Source organism: Tamandua tetradactyla, chromosome 14 (genome assembly GCF_023851605.1).
Source record: "Tamandua tetradactyla isolate mTamTet1 chromosome 14, mTamTet1.pri, whole genome shotgun sequence".
Classification (NCBI taxonomy): domain Eukaryota; kingdom Metazoa; phylum Chordata; class Mammalia; order Pilosa; family Myrmecophagidae; genus Tamandua; species Tamandua tetradactyla.
The window spans coordinates 25,404,456-25,422,980 of record NC_135340.1 but is presented as its reverse complement, the minus strand read 5'-3'; the positions used below and the strand labels follow the sequence as shown (position 1 = coordinate 25,422,980).

General features: G+C 34.5%; 1 protein-coding gene across 6 annotated transcripts in view; it reads left to right on the top strand.

Moving 5' to 3' along the window:
* LOC143654848 (uncharacterized) overlaps window positions 1-18,525 on the top strand; it is a 100,072-nt gene that overhangs the window by 68,207 nt on the left and 13,340 nt on the right. For 2 of the 6 annotated variants that reach the window (XR_013162001.1, XR_013162000.1), the window contains exons 6-7: window positions 4,150-4,281; window positions 5,720-6,528. Coding sequence is in view for 2 of the 6 variants with exons in the window: in XM_077126503.1 (XP_076982618.1) it covers window positions 3,937-4,041 (105 nt within the window). In the remaining 4 variants the exon portion in view is untranslated. Of the gene's footprint in view, window positions 1-3,936; window positions 4,099-4,149; window positions 4,282-5,719; window positions 6,534-18,525 lie in introns of those variants that run through there. The other 4 variants (XM_077126503.1, XM_077126502.1, XR_013162002.1 and 1 more) reach the window with 3 other exon arrangements.

Here is an 18,525-nt window from a genome sequence, read left to right as displayed (position 1 = left end):
TAACACATTTGTGAATCCTTACAAATCTGTGATACTTCTGAGGGTAAGCCTTAGGGATGGATAAAATTAGAAGACAATTAAGAGGAGTCTATGGCTTTGGCAGTTGTCCTGAGTTCTAATAACTCATTTTGAAAACATCATTGGATTTTAGCATCAGAAATATTTTTCTAATTCCATTTGAGTGTTCTTTATGTCATGTAAAGTTAAGAAAACCAGCACTAAATACTTTTTATTAAAGGCTAGATCTAACTAATTATGTGATAGTGGATAAGTTGCTTAAATGAAGTTTCTTTTATAAAATAAAAAGATTTTATTAAAACATCTCTAGAACCTTTTCAGCTTTATGAGTCTATGGATATGGTATAGATATTAATATAAGAAAAGCAAACATTTATTATTTGTTTTAATGGATCGCAAAAATTCATCACACTCCATGGAAATTTTGTGTTATTCTAATAAAACTTTAGGCAAATAAGTAAACCTACATATGTGTACAAATATATGCACAAGACATATAAGCATATGAATGTATACATGGCATACTCTTCAAATTGATAGAAACGCGGAAAAAAGAATTGCCTTTTAATAAAACATACATAAGAGTGTTTTTCCCTTAAAACATGGTGATTAGTTGTTAAAAAAGGAATGAATTATTAGTAGTGATACCAAAAGCTCATTGTGAGTAAGAAACCTTAGTCAAAGTTTACTTTTGTTATGTTTTGTGTGGTTGATGAAATTCCACAGCATCAAAATGCACCAAAAAAAGCATCGTTATTTATTAAAATCACACACAAAATATCCCTCTCCCCTTATGCTTGTTTATTTTTCAAAATTTCTGTTTGTTAAAGATTGTCTATTATAGGAAAATTAATTTAGACATGCATTTACACCTACACCATCGCCATTTGATTTCCGGAGATTTGTGGAATAGCTAGCTCACTGATGGGGAAATGAGAGGCGTGTTGTCCAATTAGCATACAGTTGGATTTAGCTTATTTGCATATTCTAGAACTTTATATTAGTCATATAAAACCAAAAAGGTATTCAGTATGTTAGTTAGTTGAATGAATGAATAAATGATGTGTGAATGAATGAGAGTTTAAATGTCTATATTTGACTTCCCCAGATTAGGAGGTTAAAATTTCATGATCAGAAAACAGAGGGTTGAACTGTACATGGGTCAAGTTCAGCAACTACCTAGAAAATATTAATAGACACACTGACTCTATCCCTGATTTTACCGCCATCAGTTTCCTATACATCCTTGAAGAAAACTCAGACTTTATACTAGTTAATTACATTATTTAAAGAAAGGAGAGTTGGAGAACTCTATGATGCAACCCACTTAGGAAAAATCCTTCTTCTAGGGTCCTTAACTTCTTGCCTTTTTTACAGTGAAGAGAAAAGAAATCATAGCTGTTCAGCCCCTGCTCTCCTTGCTTTGAGTGAGGGGGAATGAAACACTTCAAATAAGCAAAGAGAAAGAAAAGTCAAAAATGAGTCACTAAGTGGAATGAAATCTGTGCTTTCATCAAAACTTTCTGTGACTCATAGACATTTTTTTCTCCTCCACAATATACCATGATAAAGTCACTGTTTTAGTCACTCAATCAAGGGAGAATTGCATTTGAGTTCATTTCTAAAAATAAAGTCATAAAATTTCCCTGAGTGAAAAATGATGAACTATATTAACTCAGTTTGCATACATCCCAACAAGGCAGGAAAGAAACGTGATTTGTAACTGTCGATGTCACTGGAATCCAAAAACATGTAAAACCCATAAGTCTGTTTTCCATTCAAATTTGATGAGAGAAAGAAAATCTGAAGTATTATCTTCAATTCTGTGATTTTCTGAATTTTTTGAAGTGTTTAAAATAATAGGTAATGAGCTAATGTTTAGAGTCTGAGTCAATAGTGCTATGATATGGAAAAGTCAGTAAAGGAATTTTGTAATCAAAATGTTGGTATTTATAAAAGCCACACCCTCCAAGGGGGAAAAAAAGACATGTTTTAATTTATGGTCTACGTAAACAACAAGAGCATTTAAAATTGTCACTGAGGTCCCAGATAACTCATAGATTTTATTTCGATTTGGAAGCCATAGACTTCAATATCATGAAATAGAAAATATTTTACTCTCTATATATTGATTTTACCTTATGTGTAAGCTACTAAGCAAAATAAAAATCCTTGTGAGAGCTCATAAAATTGCAGATGTTCCCATGACCAGATTATTTTAAGACTCAGAGAATGTTTTATATAAAAAGGAAACAATGATCAAGACAAAATGAGAGGTGGTCTTTAAATCAAGGAGAATAAAATTTTTAATATATCAGTATATATATATATATATATATATATATATATATATATATATATATACTAATATTTTGATTTGGCTTCCATGCCTCTTTGCGCTTGTAAGGAAACTAAGGTATTTATTAAAAAGAAAATACTTAAACCCTCTAAAATTGTACCAAAAGAAAATATCCAGAGAATTGTAAATAAAACAGTTATATTGACTAGAATAAGGCCATATCTTATTCTCTAAATTTAAGTTCATAGATATTGTTGATTAGTTATTTTTGGTACTTTTATATGAGGATATACAGGTGCTATTTTTGCATAACTGCTTGAAATTTCTCTGTAAATAGGCATTTTGCTTGATAAAGTTTTGGTCAAGTGAATTATCCAGTAGTTTTCCCGTTTTAAGTTCAGCTAGGAAATTTTCAGCATGCAGTCATGAATTGTTGTGCTTTAGAAGTTCATTCTGAAATGACCATTGCTACTTTTAGGAAGCTCAATGAATGCGACTATAGAAACTTAATCTCAATAAAAGAAGATCACCTCTTCAAAGTTCAGAAAATACTGTCATTTTGACCTTTGTCACATATCAGGAAATGAAGAGTAGCTCCGTGTCCTTCCCCTCTCTTGCCTCTACAAGTTTCTCAGTTCTTGACCCTTCTGTCTTCTTCTATACAAGACAAATGACCTTATTTTATCTCCCTAATCCCCCAATAAAGTCACTGAACCCAATTTCTTGGGGTTAATTATCTGATCCTTTCTGGCTATCTTCCTACTCAAATCTTTTGTGCTTTTAGAATTTCCTTCTGCTTGTTTTGTTGCTTGCCCATTAGGTAGAATTCTAGCTGGGCAAATATCAGGCAAACAAAGAGCATAGTCTTTTAGATAACTGGTTTGCGTGTGTGTGTGTGTGTGTGTGTGTGTGTGTGTGTGTGTGTGTAAGAGAAATACCCTTCATTTGAATTTCAGTATAAAATAAGGTTTATTATCTCTCCAACAAAACTCTTAGGAGATTCTCTCCAATGATTTTCAGGAGAGAGATATTCCTCATCAGGTTCTCAAAATACTACCTGGGAGAGAATTAGAAAATACAACAGTGCATATACAGATACCATATTTGGACTATGTATGCTTTACTTTGAAAGGGCTGATTTATAAAAACATTTTTAAAGATGATAATTAGTTAAAGAACAGAAATTCTTCCTTTTTGATGTTAAAAACAGAGCTTTTTTCAAAATGGAGATTTGTTTTTATCTTATTTATGTCCATTTTGATGGAATTTCTTTAAATGACTAATGTATTCAAATTCCCTTCAACACCACTGAATTTCCTATCCATTTTAAGTTCTAAAAAATGTATAAGAAATAGAGTAAAATTAAGTAGATGATAAGCTAGACAAGCCTTACAATCTCCAGGTGAATCAAGGAACAAAAATTTACTCTGTGTAAAATGCCAGGTTGACGTGTAGCTTTATCCACATAGCAGGTTTAGGGTTTGCAGCTCTGGTTCTCATGAGGTATGGCTGTAGTCTTTCTTTTCCAACAACAGAACCAGCAGCCACCACTTAGAGTCAGGGTGCGTGGAAATATGAGGGAAAATAATCAGACTCTGTTTTCTGATTATTTCCTCCAGAAAGCAAACCATGGAACTTTCAGTTTTGGGACCCAACCCAGAGACAAAACTACAAGAGTGATGATGATGATGATGATGATGATGATGATGACTGTGATAAAATAACAATGCTACTACTGCTAATAATAGACCAATATGAAGACTGTATCTCTTAGAGTTTGTGTAAAGAATCGTTTTGAGAAAATGTAACCTCAAAATAAAATATTTCCATAGTGAGTCATAAGGACAACCCAAATCAATGCTGGAATACTACAGTGGAATTGTCGAATTTGTGGCTTACTAACAACCCATAAGACCCAGACTTAAACGTCTTCAAGATGGACCTAAGGAAACCAACTCTCAGATGTAAGAAAATTCAATATCAAAGTAGAAATCAACTATCTTTCCTTGTAATTGGTTTTATGGGAAACTATGAGCTCCTTAGTGTACTTAGAAATGTTCTTCTTAGTTTATTCTAGGTATGAAGAACAGTAGAAGAAATTAGGGAACTAACTTTGAGAAAGGGACCTATTTAGCAAATATGGCCAAAGGATTACATACTCCATTAGCAGTTTGCAGAGAATTTCTACAATCCAATGAATCAAACATTTTGCTAACATGGTTTGAAACCAGATTATTTATTTTGGGATACATTTTTTAAATATCAGTCTTTACAATCCTAAGGGCAAAGGACTCATAAAAGATAGATGCAGAACCATATATATATATATATATATATATATATATATATATATATATATATATATATATATTTTATGGGCAGGCACCAAGAATCGAACCCAGGTCTCCAGCATGGCAGGCAAGACTCTGCCTGCTGAGCCACAGTGGCCCACTCTCAGGCACTGTGGCCCGTCCCAGAACCATATTTTGATCTACTGAATCACATCCTTAAAAATGACAAGGCAGAAATAGTAGAGACATAACAAATATTTCCTATAGTTAAGATTACTTGTTATTTGCATAATCCCAACATCCGTCTGTTATAATATATACCCACACATTTTCTTGTTTCTAAAAGAACAGCAGGCAAAATAGCCATACAGTTAAAATTCATGGATCTGAAAAAAAAATGTATATGATAAAGTCTATTTATATTGGAAAAAAAATCCCAAATTTACCTTTTCTTTATTCAAAGTTGGAATATAGAACTACCTCTTAGTTTTATGCCAACTTTTGAATAAATGAGTCATAGGAGGTAAAGCTACTGGTTGATAACAGAAATATATAATAACAGTAATCACATTTTGACATTTCTATTGCACCTTTCACCTTGAGAAAATCCAAGGCAATTAACCTGAAAGTCATTTCTACGCTTTTAGGCCTTGTAAGCCCCAGCTGAATCAAGTTATCTTCTAGCTACCTCAGTATATACACGGAGCATCCAAAGCCCTGCTGGTTTGTCCAGCTGCTCAGTAGTACTTGCTACCAAAATGCTTCTGAAGCCCAGTAAATGCATATAGCCCTTTAAATGAGGGACCAGTTGGTGATAAACACCAATGCCATCTTCTATTCAATAATGAACTAAACGAATTCACTGACATAGTTCAGGGCTAGGCATGACTAGCTGTTAAGCAATTATTTTTTCAGTCAGATAGAATATTTGTATCTTGAAGTTTTAAGGGTCCTTCTGGGCAATATAATTCAAATTCCTACCAAATACATGAAACACTTAACAACACTTTTGTTGTATGGGCATCAACTCTCTCAGTCTTAACGTCAACAGTAGACGAGCAATTCTAATTATCAGGTGAGTAATTGCCATTGTCTATTTCTTTAATTATAGACTCTCATTTTTTATATTGAGAAAATGGAGCTTCTTGTTTTCTGAAGTCTGAGACCTGATAAATGAAAGAAGATTCAGACACCAAATTAAAGACACTAAACAAGAATATGGTATCAAGCAGAGTGGGAAGACAAAGGAGGGAACAGCCCAGTCCACCTGGTTTAAAGGGAAGGTCAGAAAAGCTTTCATGGACAGAAAATATTTGGATAAAATATTAAGAGAAAAAGTTATAATAGAGATAACTATATTATCTTGGTTACATAAAAAATGCACAGAACAAAATATCGGTGGCCAATATATTAAAATGGTGCCTCTTCACCCAGGAATGATGGGTGATTCTTGTTTTCTTTCCATTACATTGTCAAGGGAGCATGTAATACTTTGATCATTAGGATGGGGGGAGGGTCAAAACCCCAATAAAATATGAAGCATCTAGAATAGAACATATGAGCCTACTTGAGGAAGAAAATAATTTTTCTCATATTCACCCCATTCTTATTTACAATAAGCTAAATTCAGTAGAGACCTTTTTTTTGCAAAGAGAAGATATAAGGAATACTAAGTGGGTCCTACCCTAGAGACAAACAATAATCTACTGTCTCTACAACAAATAACATTCACTGTGTCATCACTGGGTATATATCAGCTTCTAAACTATAGCATGTGAAAGAGTATTTTTATTAACACACTGTTTATGGAATGAATTTGAAAGACTTCTCTGAGTTGTCCTGAAAAAAAAAAAAAGCAGCCTCCCACAGCTGGCTCCTCTATTTTTGGCTTCCCCTATCCCTGTTTTCATGGCAGCTGAGAAATATTAATGTGAGAAAAGTATCTTTTATTTTAGTCTTTAAAAAAGAATTCAACAGAAAACCCTGCAACTTCAGCAGTAGAGGGTAAGAGTTCCAGGATAATACTGTAGAAATGCATTGTTAGAACAACTTGTAGTAAGAGAACGTTATGTAAAATATGTTCAACTTACATATAACTTCCCTAAGCATATACTGTTTACATTTAATGCCTAGCAAACATATTTCATCAAAAGTTAACATGTCCCCTAGGAATAATTATGTGAAATAGACGTGTAATCAATCTTATACATAGAATAAGCAAAGTGGGGGAAAAAGACTTTTCTAGTCAACCAATATTCAACAGAAACAAATGCTTAACAGATCTGTTTTAAAATGGGAGAGCCATTTAATTTTCTGAGCAGACTTTCCTCCTGACACTTCCTATTAGTGTATGCCTATATCAAATTAAATGCTTCAAAACATTAATCTGGAAAAAATAACCTGTCACATTTGATCCAACAAATTGGCTTTAAAAAATGCAGAATGATGCTCATAGATTTGAACCACAATTGAAAGAGTAATGACAAGTTGCTTCAATTTTATTGACTCAATCAGATCATATGGTGAGTCATTTCTAGACATATCGATAAACCCATTGATCCCTCTCATTCTTGTAGTCACTGGACTATAGAAAAAAGGATCAGTAGCCATTTGACCTTCATTGTGTATTAAACAAACACCAGATGGCAAGGATTCATTCAGGAAATCCATTCTTTCTTCTTCATAGTCATGTTCACACTGTTGCTTCCCACTGAGTCTTTATCTTTGTTTGTCATGGTGCCAGAGCTGCCTGCATAGCACCTTTCATGCATCACAGCTTTCAAATCTTGTCCCATTAGTTTCATTTTGTTTCCATCATAAATAATCTCCCACTTTCTCATACACTCTTTCATTATCTAATAAAGGGCTGGGTCATTATACAAAGGAACCACGTATTAAAGGGTTAGTGAGTACAGTTTGTCCACTTGGTTTCTGGCCAGTGTGTGAACTATTTATTAAACAGAAAAATGTATGCGGATAAAAAAAAGAGACCTAAAGGATATAAACATCCCCATTCGGCTTACAAGTTTTAAGGAGCACCAGATATATAAAAGTAAGCACATTTAAATCTCAAATTGAAATCTTTAAAGAGAGCAATCCATGAGCATGAACTAATTCAAGCCAATTATTTCGAGAAATGTACAAAAGCAATACCCATTCCTCTGAAAAGTTCCATCACTGCTCCCATTCCATAGACTCATTTGGCCATCAGCCAGCCATCTAGAAGCATTGACTATTAACAAGTCAAGTGACTCCATTCTCTAGCTGTTACCACAGGGGTAAATTTCAGAGTCCAAGAAGGTAGGCATGTCTTTTTTGAAGAATATTTTATGCAGACAAAATAGGCAACCTGGAAGTTATGTAAGATTTATTGCCAGCAATGAGGACTTAGCCACAAACAAGGACTACTAGCTGGTTCTCAGCAGAATGGTTGTTCAATGCTCACAGGAAGGTAAATGTTGAACAAATAAAAGTAGCTAACAACGAGAACCAAATTCTCCCATTCTTTAAGGGAAAGTTAAGAAGTTTAGAACACAGTTGTGTAGGATGCTGTGACTATGTCAGCACTGAGTTAAGTCATCTCAGCCTATTATTCCCACAGGCAGTCCAATTATGGAGGGATAATCGGACTGATAATGAACATTCTGACTGGTTGAGAGGTCCCTCTCAAGGTACAGCACCCCATCCCTTCTAAGGCTGTCCTCTGTGCCAAAAATGGCATAAGTTTTAAATAGGGCCTTTTAAAAGAATATAATGTCTTTGAAAACATCAGCTTACTTTGATGAAAATTAAGTGTTCAACGCTAAACTTCTTTTTCCAAAGCAAGGATTCAAGCTATTTAGTAAAACACAATCGAAGTAACAACTATTTTGTTTGTTTGTTTTAAAATATGTTATTATATGAAAGTATTTTAGCTATGTTTAGATGAATAACAAAGCAAAGAAAAAGAAGCAGTCATGATCTCATCTTTCCCTAATGGAGTCAATTTAATAATTTTGGAGTTTGAAATACATATTTAATGCAGTTAGTTGTAGCATTTTGTATAAGCAATTATTCTGTTATTTACTGTTATATGTTGATGGTAAATTCATATCAAGCCATCCTTGTGTAAGCCAATGTATTTAAATACATTCTGCCTGGAATGCTTTTTCCTGCCTTTTCAACTGGCTAACTTCCACTTATTCTTTGACTTCCTGGTTCTTTCAATTCCTTAGGGCCAGTTTTATCAGACTTCCCTAAACCAAATTCCCTATTATATACCATCTGACATATTATCCCTTCTTAGCCTTATAACTGTGGATGAATATTTGATTAATGTCCATTTCCTTCAGCTACCAGTAATCTCCATGAGGGCAAAGGGAGTCTTAGTCTGCTTAATATTATATCCCAGAATAGCACCTGTTATGAAATAAGTGTTCAATAAACAATTGTCAAATGAATGAATATATGAATAAATTTAAACTTTTTCTATATACCTCTAGATTGTGGGAAGATAAAATGGACTGTGTACTGCCCTATAAATTAGAAAACATACAGTTAGGGACTACATCTACTTTGGTGATACCATTACCTTGTCACTTTATACTTTTGTGTTATCAGCTCACTAGCCCTAATCTAGAAGAAAATAACAAGACTAAAATGGCATGAGTGACTGTGCTGAGAAACAGAAAGAAAACAGGTAGAGAAAAAACTATCTTAAAGCTTGCAGTATAAAACTGCTTACCACTGTTTTAATTTCTTCATTGCTAAAGCAAATATGATAATATGGGTTGGCTTCAACAATGAGAACTTAATGGCTCAAGATTTTGAGGTTTAAGAGAAGTCCAAATCGAGACATCATCAAGGTGATGCTCTCTTCCCAAAGACAGACATTCTGGGGTTGGCTGCCTGCAGCCCTGGTCCTTGGCTCCTCTGTCATATAGAAACGCACATGGAGTCCTCTCCTGGCCTCCCCCTTCTCTTCCAGGTTCAGGTCCTGTTAACTTTCAGCCTCTGGTTGCTCCCTTTCTCTCTGTCTGAATTACATTCTACTCATGAAGGACTCCAGTAATTAGGTTACGACCCACCCTGATTTAGTTGGGTCATACCTTAACTGAAGTAACCTCATCAAAAGCTCCTATTTATAAGTGTTAATACCCACAGGAATGGTTAAATTTAAGAACATGCTTTCATGGGTACATTGCTCTAAACCATCACAACCATCCATATATATTCATTGGATAATATTCCCTTGTATAGATGTGCCACAGTTTGTTTATCCGTTTACCTATTGAAGGAAATCTTGATTGCTTACAGTTATTTTTGTGATTAGGAATAAAGCTGTTATAAATATTCATATGCAAGTTTTATGTGGAAATAAGTTTTCAAACCAGTTAAGATAAATAAATAGCCAGGAGTGCAAATGCTGGATTGTATGGTAAAATTATGTCTAGCAATGTAAGAAACTGTCAAAATGTGTTCCAAATAGCTGTTCCATTTTGCATTCCTACCAGCCAGAATGAGAGTTCCGGTTGCTCCACATTTTCTTCAGCACTGGTATTGTCAGAATTTTGAATTTTACCCATTATAATAGGTGTATGGTGGTATTTCATTGCTTGAATTTGCAATTTCCTAATGAAAATCATGCTAACCATCTTTACAAATGCTAATTTTTCATCCATATATCTTCTTTGGTGAAATAAGTGTTTTCATTTTTTAATTGGGTTGCTCATTTTTTTATTGTTGTGTTGTAAGAGTTCTTTGCATATTTTGCATACAGGTCCTTTCTCTAGCAGGTGTTCTTCAGAGATTTTTTTCCCATTTTGTGGTTTGCACTTTTATTCTATTAGCAGTGATTATTGCACAGAAGAAGATTTTATTTTAAAAATCCAATAAATATTTTTTTCATTGATCATGATTTTTTGATGTGATATCTAATACACCAAAGACAAAGTCACATAGATGTCTTCTTATATATTTTTCTAGAAGTTTTACAGCTTTGCACTTTAAATTTCAATCTATAACTCATTTTTATTTCGTTTTATGAAATGTGTAAGGTCTGAGTTAGGTTCAAACTTTTGCTTATTATCCAATTGTTCCAGTACCATTTGTTGGAGAAAAAAAATCTATCTTTTACCCATCAAACGGTCTTTAATTCTTTATCATCTTTGTTAGGAATCAGCTGATCATATTTGTTTGGTCTATTTCTGGGATTTATATTCTGTTCCACTAATGAATGAATCCATTCTTTCATCAGTATCATGCGGGTTTGATATCTGTAGCTGTAGTAAGGCTTAAAACGAAGTAGTGTGATCTCCAGTTTTGCTCTTCAATACTGTGTGGACTTTTCTAAGCCCTGTGATTTTCCACATAAACTTTAGAAACTATTCGTTGCCAAAATAACTCTGCTGCAATTTTTATTGGAATTGAGTTAAATCTATATATCAAACTGGGATGGAATAGTATTTTAACAACAGTGAGTCTGCCAGTCTATGGACATGGAGTGTATCTCCATTTATTTAGATCTTCTTTGATTTCTTTCATCTTTGGTTTTTTAGTTTTCCACATATGATTCTTTAAATATTCCATTAGATTTGTACCTAAGTATTTCATTTGTGTGCTAATGTAAATTGTTTTATTTTAAAAATGTAAATTTCAAATGTTCATTACAGTTTTATATAAAAGCAATAGAGTTTTGTGCATTTACATGGCATCCTACTACCTTGCGATACTCGATGATTACTTCCAGTATTGTTTTTTTTTTTTCAATTCTTCAAGATTTTCAACATAGGTAATTATGTCATCTGTGAACAAGTACTTCTTTCTTCCCATTTTGTATACTTATTTCCTTTTTTTTTGTGACTACACTTTATAACTAATGGAGACTTCCAGTACTATAGTGAATAGGAGTGGTGCCAGAGGAAATCTTTGCCTGGATCCCAATCCTAGGGAACTAAAATTCCACAGTTTCACACCATTAAGTATGATTCTAGATGTGGGTTATTTGTACATGTTCTTTATCAAGTTGAAGAAGGTCTCTTCTATTAGTTTTCTGAGAATTTTTATCACAAACTGGTGTTGGGTAATGTCAAATGCTTTCCCTGCATCAGTAGATAGAATCCTATGATTTTCTTGCTTAGCCTATTGATGTGATAAATTACACTGATTGATTTTCAAAAGTTGAAGAAGCTGGCATATCTGGAATAAATCTCACTTTTTCCTGTTGTATACAATCATACATTGTTGGATCAATAGGCCTAATATTTTATTAAGGGTTTTGTATCTATGTTCATGAGAGATATTGTTCTATATTTTTCTTTTCTTGTAGCGTTTTTATTTTATTTTGGTATTAGGGTAGTGGTGGCCTCATAGAATGAATTAAGAAGTATTCCTTCTACTTCTATTTTCTTGAAGAAATCTGGGGGAATTAGTATCATTTCTTCCCTCAATGTTTGATAGATTTCACCAAAAAAAAAAAAAAAAAAACAAAAAAATAAAACCCACGACTGGGCCTGAAAGATCGCAGGAAGGTGGAGTAGGGAGGTCCAGAACTCAGTTCCTTCCACCAAAACAACCATTAAAGGGATAGAACCTGTCCTAAGCAACTGTTTTGAAACTCTGGAGGCCACAAACACTACAACAACCAGGGAAGGGACAGATAAATAATGGTAAAGCACAGTAAATTATTCTCTCCACTGGGTGGCTACCAATGCCCACCCCCAACTCTCATGGCAGGTCATAGAGGGATCTCACTGATTAAGCCTAGTTAGCTAGCTAGCTCACTGATGACGGAAAGGGACATAAAAATCTTATTCCCCAAGAACAGGGTGGGCATGGCTGATCACCGATTACAGCTTTTGATAAGTGTGTTCAGATCACTTGGGGACAAGCTCTGAGAGAAGCTATTATTTCAACCCATGCACCCTAGATGAAGGCAGTGGCAGCCTTTATTTCAACCCTCCCTGGACAGATCAACTGTGGTGATGGAGACATAAAGTGCTGCGCTTCCTCAGGGCTGCTGAGGGAGGAAGGCAGTTAGCTGAAGGGCTGCACTGCCAGGTAGGCCAGGAAAGCTCAGTTTCAGGGAGCTGTCAGAGAAGCTCTTGGCCCCTCTTCCTGATCCCCTCTGAGAGCTGATCTGTGCCTCATTTGTTGGTCCCTGGACCTGTTTTGGCTGGGGAAGATTGACTGGGGAAATCTCCTCCAGCATACCCCACCACCCAGAATTTGCCCTCCAGCCAAAAGCAGCTTGAGACAATGGAAGGAGTGTAAAAACTACAGAGGCAGAGAGTCCAAAACAAAGGCCTGATAAGCTTCAAACAGAGAGGGAGTTAGTCTCTTGGGAAACCAAGGGGTCAATAAAACTCTTGTAAAAGGGAGAACTCCATAACAGCTAACCAGCAAAAGCCCAGGACAAGACAGAGGCTAGAAAGACAGAAAAAACCCTGCAGGCCTTCCTGAAGCTCAAGAAAATCTCTGTCTTATCAGCAACTAAAAAACTCAAGAAACTAACATCTCAGGGAATAAATGCCAGACTTAACCTTTTAAAATCTTACAATGCATTCAGTTCCCAGACCATGCACCCAAAAAGAAAAAAAAAAACTTACAATGCACAGTGTGAAACAAAAGAGTACATGACGAACAAAGAAACAGGAAATGATGACCCTTCCAAAGGAAAAGGAAAGTTCAAAAAACACCATTGAAGAAGATGAGAAGGTAGACATACTGAACAAAGTCTTAAAAAAAAGATATTAAAAATGTTCAAAAAGATGAAGGAAACTGCAAAGACAGATCTAAAGGATATCAAGAAAATAATGAGTGAGCAATATGAGGGTCTTAGTAAAGAGAAAGAAATTTAAAAAGGAACTGAAGAGAACCATTGCTGTTGAAGGCCACAGTAACTAAAATGAAAAATTCCCAGGAAGGTTTCAAGAACAGATTGGAATGTAGAAGAAGGATTTAATGAATTTGAAGACAAGATAGTTGAAATAAGTCAGGCTGAGTAGCAAAAAGAAAAAAGAAATATTAAAGATGAAAATAACCTAAGAAAGCTGTGGGACACCAGGAAGCATGCTAATTTGCACATAGTGGGAATTCTAAAAGGAGAAGAAAGAAAGAAAGGAAAGAAGGAATAATCAAAAAAATAATGACAGAGAACTTTTAAAAATTAGCAAAAGATATGACTATGCACGTTCAAGAAGTTTAGAAAACACCAAACAGATGAACATGAAGATTCCCACTTCATACAGCCCATAATATATTGATAAAACTATCTAATGCAAATGATAAGGAGAGAGTGCTGAAAGCTGCAACAGAAAAGCAACATGTTACATGAAAGGGAGTCTGAATTAGATTGAGTGCCATTTTATCATCAGAAACCATGGAAGCAAGAAGGCAGTGGGCTGAAATACTTCAAGTGGCTGGAAGGAAAAAACTACCAGCCAAGAATTTTATATCCAGCAAGATTTTCTTTCAAAAATGAAGGAAAGACTATCAATAGGGCCATGCCTTTGATCTTGAGGCTTATTCTTGTGAAGCTTATGTATGTAGTGGAGAAGCTTAGCCTACCTATAGGTATGCCTAACAGTTTGCTGGAGGACCTCTTTTGTTGCTCAGATATGGCTTTACTCTCTCTAAACCCAACTCTAAATGTGAAATCATTGCCTTCTCCCTACATGGGACAAAACATCCAGGGATAAAAGTCTCCCTGGTGGTGTGGGAGAGGACTCCCAATGATGAATCCTGCCCTGGTACCATGGGATCAACAACACTATCCTGACAAAAGGGAGAAAAGAAGTGCAACAGATAAGGTATCAATGGCTGACAGAGTCCAAATGGAGTCAAGAGGCTACTCTGGAGGTCACTCTTATGCAAGCTTCAGTTAGACATTGCTACCTAGCATAACTTGCCAACCCCCAACCAAAACTGTTCCTACCAATCCTAAATAACACCTAGGGCAATATATAATATTCTAAAAAGTTACTAGGGTAACTTTTCAGAAATCTACAAACTCCAGATGGGTCCCTGGACCAGATATGTCCTGAAACCTAGAGGGCCTGACTTCTCCAGATCATCAACTAGTTCTGCCTCCCTACCCCATATTATTGACAGCCCCTTCAAACATGAAAAAGTTAGAATAAGCATAGTCCAAATACCCCTAATGAGTGGGATAGAAAGATCAAAGGTGGTGGTGGAGTTACACAGAGAAGGTAGGGTTTAACAAACGAGTATGACTGCTAAATCATTATATTGATATTTCTTTTAGTCTCCAGTATCTTAGAGGAACTAGAAGTAAAAACCTAAAACTGTGGAATTCTAAAAAAAGCATGAAAAGTTATGATAAATATATGTTTTTTGAACAAAAATATGCAAAGATATAAGTGGTATCAAGTATAAAACAAAAAGTGGGAGGAAGAGAGGTACAGGAAATAGACATGTGCATGCTATTGCAGTTAAGTTGGTAGTAAAATAAATATGATTGTTATATATTTGGGATGTTAAATTTTAATCCCATAATAACTCAAGGAAAATAGATGAAAAATACAATATATACAGTCAAAAATTAGAAGACACTCAATATCATACAGTTCAAAAATTCAAATAAATATGAATATAGGCATTAACAGACGTGAGAGACAAAAAGACATGGGATTTACAAAGGGTAAATAGCAAAAGGGCAAAAGAAAGTCCTGTAATCAATAGTGCCTTTAAATGAAATGTATTAAACTCTCCAGTCAAGAGGCAGAGATTGGCAGAAAGGATAAACAAGCTTGACCCTACTACATGCTGCCTGTAAAAGATACATGTAGGTTTCAGCTGAATGGACTGAAAACTTAAACCATGCAAATAAGAACCCAATGATTGCTAGGGTGGTTGTACTAATATTGGATAAAATTAAGTTAAAATCAGGTATGAGGGACAAACACGGTCATTATATACTCATAAAGGGGGCAATTCAACTGGAAGATGTAGCAATTATAAACATATATGCACTTAAGAGCAGAGCCCCAAAATATATGAAGCAAATACTGACAGATTTTGAAGGGAGAAGTGGATCATTCTACATAATTGTAAGAGACTTTAATATACCACTCTCAATAACAGATAGAACATCTAGTCAGACGATCAATAAGAAAGTAAGAGACTTGAATGCTACTCTAAACAAAATAGACATAACAGACATATATATGGAATGCTTCATCCAACAAAAACAGAGTAGAGGGCCGTGCGACAGTGACTAGTGGCAGAATTCTCACCTACCATGCTGGAGACCCAGGTTCAATTTCCAGTTCCTGGCCATGCGAAAAAAAAAAAAAAAAAAAGAAACCACATTCTTCTTGAGTGCACATAGATCTTTCTCCACAATAACATTGATGGGTCACAGAAGAAGTCTCAATAAATTTTTAAAAATTGAAATTATTCAGTGTATATTTTCTGATCATAATGGAATGAAACCAGAAATCAAAACAGTGGAAGAGTTGGAAAATTCACAAATATTTAGAAATTAAGCAACATACACTTAAACAACCCATGAGTTAATGAGGAAATAAGAGTGAAATTAGGAAATAACTTGAGACAAAAGAAAATAGAACATAACAAGGATTATGGGATGCAGCAAAGACAGTGCTGAGAGCGAAATTTAGAACTCTAAATGCTTACATTAAAAAGAAAAAAACCCTTAAAATTAGAAATCTATCCTCAAAACTTGAAGAATCAGAAAAAAAAGCAAACTAAACCCAAAGAGAACAAAAAGAAAGAAAATTATTAAGAATAGTACAGAAGTAAATGAAATGAGAGCAGCAACAACAAAAAATAATAGAGGGAATTACCAAAACCAAAAGTTGGTTATATGAAAAGATGAATAAAATTGAAAAACCTTTAGCTATACTGGCAAACATAAAAAGACAGAGAGGATACAAACCACTAAAATTGGAAATGATATAACTACTGATGCAACTGAAATAAAAAGGAATATAAGAGGATACTATGAAAAACTATATGCCAATAAATTAGATAACCAAGATTAAATGAACAAATTCTTAGAAACACACAAATTACCTATACTGATTCAAGGAGAAATAGAAGATCTCAACAAACCAATTACTAGCAAAAGAGAGTGAATCTGTCATCAAAAATTGCCCAACAAAGAAAAGCCTTGGACCAGATGGCTTCACAGGGGAATTCGTCCAAACATTCCAAGAAGACTTAACACCAATTCTGCTCAAACTCTTCCAAAAACTTGAAGAGGGGAAAACACTCACTCTATGAGGCCAACATCACCCTCATACCAAAACCCAATTAAAATATCATAAGAAAGGAAAACTACAAAACAATATTTCTTATGACTATAGCTGCAAAAATCCTCAGCAAAATACTGCGAACTGAATCCAACAGCACATTAAAAGAGTGGGTTTTAGCCCAGGCATGCAAGGGTGGTTCAACATAAGAAAAATCAATTAATGTAATATACCAACAATAGCAGAAGGAAGGAACACAAGCACCTAATCCTCTCAATTGATGCAGAAAAGGCATTTGGCAAAATCAAGCACCATTTCTTGATAAAAACACTTAGAACACTAAGATTAGAAGGAACTTTCCCCAACATGATAGAGGGCATATGGGAAAAACCCATACAGCTAGCATCCTACTTAACGTTGAAAGACTGACAGCTTTCTTGTCTAAGATCAGGAACAGACCAAGGTTGCCCATTATCACCACTGTTATTCAACACTGTACTGGATGTTCTTGCCAGAGCAATTAGACAAGAAAAAGAAATAAAAGGCATACAAATCAGAAAGGAAGAAGTACAACTTTCCCGATTTGCAAGATTATGTGATCCTATATAAAGAAAATCTTGAAAAATCCACAAAGAAGTTCCTAGAGCTAAGATGGAGAATGGGATCAGTAGTTTTCTATGCACAAGCAATGAACAATCAGAAGAAGAAATCAAGAAACAAATTACATTTACAATAGCAACTAAAAAATAAAATATCTAAGAATGACTCTAAGGATATAAAGGACCTGTATACAGGAAACTACAGAATATTGCTAAAATAATCAAAGAAGCCCTAAACAAATGGAAGCGCATTCCATATTCATGGATTGAAAGCCTAAATATCATTAAGAAGTTATTCCTATCCAGAGAAATTTATAGCTTCAATGTATTCCCAATCAAAATTCTAGCAACCTTTTTGCAGAGATGGAAAAGCCAGTCATCAAATTTATGTGGAATGGTAACAGTCACAAATAGCTATAGTCAACTTAAAAAAGAATGAAGTCAAAGGACTCATTCCTTCCAATCTTGAAATTTATTACAAATCTATAGTAATAATTAAAAAAAAATAGCATGCTATTGACACTAGGACAGACATATAGACCAACGAAATTGAATTTAGAGCTCAGAAATCATCCCTCACATTTATGGCCAACTAATATTTGACAAGGGAGGAAAGATCATTCAATTGGGAAAGAACAGTGTCTTCAATACATTGTGATGGGAAAACTGGATCTCTGCTTCAAAAGATGGAACACCTCTATTTCACACCACATAAGAAATAAACTCAAAATGAATCAAAGACCTAAATATAAGAGCTAGAACTATCAATTGCCTACAATAAAATGTAAGGAATATCTCCGAAGCCTTGTGTTACGCAATGGTTTAACTTCATACCCAAAGCACACGTAACAGAAGAAAAAAAATAGATAAATAGGATCTCATCAAAATTAAACAAAAAACAAAAAAAAAAAAAGAAAATTTTTGCTACTAAAAGGACTTTATCATGAAAGTAGAACAACCACCTCTATGATGGGAGAAAATATTTAAAAACCATTTATCCAATAAGGGTTTAATATCTAGAAGATATAAAGAAATCTTTCAACTAACAACAAAAAGATAAACAACTCAATTAAAAAGTGGGCACATGCAACAACACGGATGAA